General features: G+C 43.1%; 1 protein-coding gene across 1 annotated transcript; it reads left to right on the plus strand.

Moving 5' to 3' along the window:
• The first annotated feature begins 1,555 nt into the window (after positions 1 to 1,555).
• On the plus strand, positions 1,556 to 5,571 carry LOC148010978 (uncharacterized). Its single transcript, XM_087671833.1, has 3 exons — positions 1,556 to 1,979; positions 2,185 to 2,418; positions 4,042 to 5,571. The coding sequence occupies exons 2-3, from the start codon at positions 2,235 to 2,237 to the stop codon at positions 4,992 to 4,994; spliced, it is 1,137 nt and encodes a 378-aa protein (XP_087527959.1). The 5' UTR covers positions 1,556 to 1,979; positions 2,185 to 2,234; the 3' UTR covers positions 4,995 to 5,571.
• Positions 5,572 to 7,474: the final 1,903 nt, after the last annotated feature.

The following is a 7,474-nucleotide window of genomic DNA, read 5'->3' on the forward strand; positions in this document are numbered from 1 at the left end:
GGCACTTTGTAATCACATGAGAAAAGTGTCTCCAACGTTAAAAAATGTGCTGCATGTAGCCTGGATGAAGTGTAGCCCCTAGTATACGCAAACAAATAACTAAGGTGCATTGGGGGAGGTGCATAGAAACTTGCATGCACGCACAAAAAACGTTGCACACTCTACAAAGCAGGAATGTATGGTTGAGGGTGAGACATAAGGTTTCTAGTGAGATGGACGAGCAAAGAAAAGAGGAGGATAAATGGGAGGGTGATGTGTAGGAGCTTTGCAACATTAGTTAGTTTGCATGTGCACGTGTGTCTATGTGGGTTGGGACTTTGGAAGTTGGACAAAGGCTTTGGAAATTAGATAAGGGACGTGCTAAGAAAATGCCATAGATGATTTCCATGGGATCCTAGGGTAATTTGCATCAACAAGGGGTATTGAAAGAGAGAGCCTTCTTGTCGGAAAAAAGTTAATCAAAGTTGTAGTGAAAATTTACCAAAGGTTAAAAGATGAACCTTAACAAATATTGTAAACAATTTTAAGTAACAAAAAAGGACCTAATTTTTGAAGTGCAATGTTTAAGTGTATTGAAGAAAGGTTATATTTTAATGCAACTTTGAATCATGAGATATCTAGCCATCAGTGTTTAAAAAGAGGCAGCTTCTTTTTTTGAAATTTTCTAAATTAAGCCTTCAAAATTTGAAGTATAAGATTTGAATTGCCAAATATTATAAAAATGACAAAAAATCATTTATTCAAGATGAATTTGATGCACTATAAGTTTCTTCAAAATCTTAAGTTTTGTATTGAGGTGGTTATACACTACCCAGAATGGTTAAGGCAAAGTAAAAGGAGTTCTTGCCTTTTTTACATAGTAATCTTTCCATCTTTTGACATAAAACACAAGTGGGCCATTTGCCGTATGACTAGCCTTAATGTGGATTGGGGGGCCTCAATCCTTGTTAAGTGCACAATGCAATTTTTAAAAAAATGAGTGCTCTCTCTTTATGAGTTAGTCATAGGTGTGTGCCTTGCGTCTTGAAGCTTATAATATTTTGAAATGACGCAAGGATTTCTATATTTTTCACACTTGTTCTTCCAAGGTAGTGTGTAACCAACCTAAGGTAGCGTACATGGAACATGGGCATGAGAATCACACTCTAGCGATGGATTACTATGGGGGGTAGCCTCGGGTGTGAGACCGTTTTTTCATAAAATTTGAAAATTTTACAAGTCATTAAAACCCTATTTTTGGTGGACAACAAACGGGGACCGGGGGGGCCCTTGGGTCGGGTTTTTGTGAAATCTGGTGACGGAAGAGGGTACAAAAGTTGGGGCATGGAGACCGTTGGATGGGATGGGCGATCGGACGGCGGCGAGGGGGCAGCTGTTACAATAGCGGGCTGGGCTACAATGTTTAATATACGTATGCGCTTACGGGATGCATCGCAGATACGTGTATACACATATGTGGAAACTCGAGGGCGTAGAGAGAGACAGAGAGAGAGCGAGAGAGGAGAGATCCGGTAAAAGCGTGATTTTCTCTTTGCAAGATTTTGCACGTAAGGGATGTCGATCTCCTCTCTCTCTCTCTCTCTCTCTCTCTGTCCCTTCACTTCCTTCAAGGGATAAGTAGCTGCGCTGACACTCGAGGCTCCTGCCTGCATTCTAAATCCTCTCTCTCTCTCTCTCTCTCTCTCTCTCTCTCTCTCTCTCTCTCGTAGTATTCTCATAATCCCTAGCGGCGCCTCTCTTTCCAATCCGAGATCTTCCTTGTCTCTCTCCCCCCGCCCCCCCCAACACTCGGCCCTTCATCCAACACCATTCCCCTCATCACTATCAGCCCATTTTCTTCCTTTCCCCTCTGCCTGTCGCACAGACCTGAGACCACCACCCCTTTTATTTTTTTGCTTTGCCATGGCCCGTCTACCTATAAAGCTCTGGAAGTCATTTTAGAGCTTCAGACTCCCCTTTATCATCATCACTGACAAAAGGTATAAAGCCCCAGCTTGTTCTCATCTCGGGAGCTTAATTTTTCTGAAATTCCCAACAATGCCGACGAATTATCCCTGCAACTCCATTCATACTCACAGTCTGCAGGAGAGTGCAGTGATAATGCTAACAGTCCTAATTACCTACCCACTCTAACGCTAGCTAGCCGACTTCTAATTTTTCATGTTTCCCATCCTTTTGCTGCAGTGTTTTTCTAGTTCTTGCAAGGAGAAACAGCAACCAAGAAAGAGGAAAACATGAGCTGCAACGGCTGTCGAGTTCTTCGTAAAGGATGCAGCGAGAGCTGCAGCCTTCGACCATGCCTGCAGTGGATTGAGTCACCTGAAGCACAGGGCCATGCTACCGTCTTCGTCGCAAAATTCTTCGGCCGCGCAGGACTCATGGAATTCATCGGCGGTGTGCCTGAATCAGAAAGGACTGGTATGGACTTTACTACTCTGATTCCCACCCTGCCTGCATGCAGGTGAAGCCCGTCCATCAGATTGCACAGAGAGTTGAATACAGAGTTTCAGATCTTATGATCACATGTGCCCAACTGCTATAGTATAGCACGACTGTGTCTCATGACTGTAGTCTCCGATACGGTACTATGTCCAGATGATGAAACTTTAGCAGGGATAAACAGATATTTTAATATATTGTCCGTAAGGGTACACAGGCATGCATGCTCACATGTGAAGAACTTGGTCATCTAGGGTCGTAAATCCTACAAAAATAACCTAACTTGAAGCAATGAGTCACTGGTGTAGCCATCTGTCCATACTGTTCCTTATGAGGCGAAAGGCTTGATCGTAAAGTAAATCCATGAATTTGATGCCTACATGTTGAATCTCTCTCCTGGAATGTCAAGTACCATACATGGTTAACATAGTAATAATGGGCTGGGTGCTTTCGTCTGGTGTGGACATCAATTTTGCTATGGAATGGAGAAGAAGGCACCGCAGCTACTAGTTTGTCATCCATGATTAAAAATTAAGGGTTTATGCAGAGTCTTGTTTGTAATACTGTGTGTCCCATATGGTAGTCTTCAGAGGATCATGTCCACTACCTGTCAGAAGCATCTTAAACCCTACCCTCTAGCTCCATCATTTCCAAAACCTGAACAGAATAAAGCTGCTACTTACTCTTACTTTCTATCTTTACCAGAGTACAAACAGATAAATAACATTGAAAGTTAAAAGTGATACTTTGAACTTTCAAAAGACTTCCATGTCTGAGTTACTTTAGTGAATTCCATAAATTTTGCTGGCGTTTATGGGAATGTTTGTGTTCATCTTAAATCTCTGCAGATGTCTGACAGTACTATCGAGCCATTAGATATGGGAGTTATAAGATTATAATCAATACTGCAGTTTTAATGGATTTAGGGATATGACTGATAGGGTTGCTCTAGTTGGTGGGCACTGGGTTTTGCAGCCAGCTTCATGTGAAAGGCACTTATCAACCAACTCCTTGTGTATACTGCAAGTCTGCCTGCACAGCACTATGTACTGCAATGCTTAATTCAAGGGTAATGTCTTATCTCATAATTATTATCCCTCAAACTCACGATTGGAACTCTCAAAGTTTTTTAAGCTCCAATTGAGACCATAAAAGTTGTGGGAAGTTGTCACTTCAGGAAACAGCAGGATTATGATGGTCCCAGCTGGATTCTTTCGAATCAGTGCAGAAAACAGTACACGGATCATTAATGCTTCTTTAAGGACCTCCAAAGTGGCTTTAACCCTTGGAGCCTCTTTCTAGTATTTTAACTTTTCTATGTGCTCAAAGGAACTAAAGAAAGGGAAGCAAATTCTAATGCGCACAGGCAACAGCATGATTAGTCACAGATTTTCGGGAAGTAAGAGCATAATTAAGGGTAGAGCTTAGATTCTAGAGGTGCAAAACAGTGTGTATTAGCATTAGAATTAGCACTACTATATATATATATTAATGTAAGAAAGTTTGATCTAGATGCTGTGGAGAGGCCTGGAGAGATTATCCATATCATCATATAGTAACGTAAGGTGTACTCATGTGAGCTCCTTTTGTGTGGTGTGGCAGCTTTATTCCAGTCACTTTTATATGAAGCGTGTGGGAGGACGGTCAATCCTGTGTTCGGAGCCGTGGGGCTACTATGGTCGGGCAACTGGCACGTGTGCCAGGAGGCCGTGGAGACCGTCCTCAGAGGCGGGACGCTGGCTCGGCCGCCGTCGACGCATGTGCCGATAGGCTCCAATCCGGGGCTGCCAAATGTCGGGAACCTGGAGCCGCCAATTATACGTCTAGCGAGGCCGAACAGCGGCGGCAATAAGAATATCGGCTCGGCTGACTTCTCCCTCAAGGTCGCCGCTAAGCCAGCCGCTTCCTTCAAGCGACAGTACTGTACTACGGATCAGCTCGCGCATGCAGCTGCGGTGGAGCAATCCGCGAAGAGGAGGGCTGCTGCTGGCGAATATTCGGTGTGCCGGCCCTGCCACGTGGCGGACAGCTCGGCGTCGTGGGATCTTCCCGCCGCGAGCTTGCACGTGCGGCGGCAGCAGCAAGCGGGCCCTTGCGGCGGCGCCAGCTCAAGTGCGGCAGCCGTACGCGCCAGCTCGGCCGTGGCACGTGCGGCGTCATCAGGATTGGCACTGCAGCCACTAACTCGCGATCCGTCTCCGGTGGTACTATCGGACGCAAGCGCCACGCATCTCATGATGATGGGTGCGGCCGCCGAAAGGAGATCTCTTAAGAATATAGGACTGCCGCATGTAGTCAGTGGCTCGATCCATGCAGCCTCTGACCAGACCAGGAATATCCAGCTCGACCTCACGCTAAGCTGCCCGCCCCACCACCTCTCGTCGTCGGCAAGCCACCTTAAAAGCAGCGGCGGCCCCGCACGTGTTCCCGCCAGCCCCACACGTGTGTCCAGCCCTAATTCTACGCTCTCTCTAAACTCCGAAGGTTCCGTGACCACTCTCGACAGCCCGACGTCCGACTCCCGGGGGTACAAGCTCCTCGACCTCTTGTATTAGCCGTCGTCTCCGGCAGCTCCCTAATTAAGCTTAACCATGCCGGGCTAATCTTCTGGAATGGGCGGATCTCCAGCTCCGTGCTAAACTTAATCATGACCTAATGAGCTGCCTTCTCATCCAATCTTACCTAACAAGCCCTTTTAACCCGTCTATACAGATCACCCACGGCTCTTGTTAATCTGTGAGGCTAGCGCACGCCAGCTATGATCTCTGAGATTAACACTCATGCACGCGACCCAATCCGCACTGCATGCTTTGAATTGAGCTCCTTTTTGCACTGAGCAAATCAGGTTTCTTTGTTAGTAAAGCGACTGATCTGAGGTGAGCTTCCAAGTGTGAGCTTCTTATGGCGCGCTTGTGATCTGATGTGCATTTTTGCTTAAACGTTTTTGCTCAGGGACGCACGATCTTGACGAAAACAAAAAGACAGGTTATTTCGTTTTTCTAATTAAATTAGCACAGCCAATTTCACACGCAGTTTTGGTCGAACTTGTGGCGCACGTTTCCATATTGCTGGACTACGGGATGACCAGTTGTTATTAGATCAGAACCTAGGCACATTGTGGAAATAAGAGGCTGATTCACTTGTTTCTGAGGTAGAAAATCTCCATTTTTACAGGATCTCTTCGAAACACATTGTTAATGAGCTCATATATTTGGTGATCATTTTATCGGCTCATGTTCATCAATTGTTTATTTAAGAACAAATTAAGTGTTTGAATCATAAGCTCAACAAAACTCTCTCTAAAGAAGATTTGTCATAGGATAAAAGCATGAATAGCTGGCTCAATACTTGGTATCCATGAACATCTAAGTATTGAGCTACGAAGCATGCCATATTGAACTTTAAAAGGCTAACTTACGGAGGTGGGGTCTCTCTCTCTCTCTCTCTCTCTCTCTCTCTCATGTATGCACAAAGCTCTCAAGCATAGGCTTTAAGATCACTCACTCACTCACTCACTCTCCCTCCTTGCCTGCACCCCCCCACCCCATCCCCCCCCCCCTCTCTCTCAAGCATAGCCTTCAAGCTCAAGCTCAAGCACATTTAGGTGGACGGCCCACAATCAACAGTAGAGTCTACTCAAATGAAGTTTTTTACATAATTGTCTAGGATTTACGAGTCTTAAAGGATTCCATTGAGGGTAATTGTTATGCAAATACTTCACAAGACTCATATTAGCTACATGGGGAGCCACCAATTATGGAAGCACAATTTGTCCAGGTGCAAGTCAGAAAGGGACTAGTCATGACTTTAAAATGGAGGTAACAACTTGGTGAGGTTGATGTCATTTTAGTGAGGAAATATGAGGCCATGATGAAGAGTGAGTATCAACAGAAAAAAAGCCTTACTTAGAACAAAGTTCAAGAGGACATTTAAGCAAGGAGAAAGAGAACCTTTGAGACCATTATTTGTCACATTATCTAAAACTTGAGTGTTTATGGAAGAGTAGACTAAAAGGAAGTGATCGAGAGTGTTTTAAATGACAAACACATTTTACAATATACACAAGGTTCATGAATGCTCCTTTGATCTTGTCTTTGCATTGGGGATTTCTTTGTAGAATTGAAGAATCCAAAGTCTAGCAATGAGCTTTTTGTGAAACATAGCGCTTTGACCATGCTCGTGAATGGGTTGATGCAACTTAAATGACTTCAAAAATAGAGGTATCAACCTTGTCAAAGGATTCAATCTTCTTGATATCCATCCATGAAACCTCTATTTTGCTATGTGTAGCGTTAGGAAAGAATGTACTAAAAAATGAGCTTTTATAAATATTGTAGTTTAAGAGGTAGGTCTTTTGAATAGGAAGGCATGATATTGACATACATGGAGGGTAAATCTTCTCTCTCCAACTCTTGGTTTTTTTAAATTAAAAAAGGGATTGTGGGGGATTAGAAATAGGGGAAATTATTAGTGCATAAAATTTGAGTATCTCTATTCTCATATTTTCCCCCTCTCCCTTACCCCTTTTTCAGGTGTTTTTAAATTTTGTTTTTTTTCCCTCCCATGAAATCCGTTTGACCCAAAAATTGAGCAGCAAGCTTATTTCCCTCTCTACTCCATTTTGGTGAATGTTTATTGTCATTGATGCTCTATGAAGAGAGTAATCAAGATTATGTTTAAATTGTTGAGGAATTGATATGTTTTTTATATCTATAATTTTCAAAAGATTTAATGATCATAACTTTACAATCTAGTGTTGCTATAGTAATCAATATAAGGTAGACTAGAGATTTCATTTTGCCTTTTGCAAATAATCTTATAGATATATATTTTTTCTTTTTTGTGGTTTTTATTGAAATACTATGTTTGGTTAATGTATAGGTATAATATAAGGTTTAGATGAAGCACGTAATGCTCAATCTACTTTACTATGGTGAGTTATTTCTTTATTCCAAATGGATTGGATATACTAGAGGTTGAGATTTAGAAATTCTTTGAAGTGTTAGTCCCTTGTGCATATTTAGATCTGCATGTC

Source organism: Lygodium microphyllum, chromosome 29 (genome assembly GCF_053477565.2).
Source record: "Lygodium microphyllum isolate KBCC chromosome 29, Lygodium_microphyllum_v1.1.10, whole genome shotgun sequence".
Classification (NCBI taxonomy): Eukaryota; Viridiplantae; Streptophyta; class Polypodiopsida; order Schizaeales; family Lygodiaceae; genus Lygodium; species Lygodium microphyllum.

What these genes read in the sequence shown, in the direction of transcription:
- LOC148010978 (XM_087671833.1), top strand. Translation starts at nt 2,235, where the DNA reads ATGAGCTGCAACGGCTGTCGAGTTCTTCGTAAAGGATGCAGCGAGAGC. An exon ending in GCCTGAATCAGAAAGGACTG is followed by an intron (nt 2,419 to 4,041) that starts GTATGGACTTTA and finishes GTGGTGTGGCAG; the next exon opens with CTTTATTCCAGTCACTTTTA.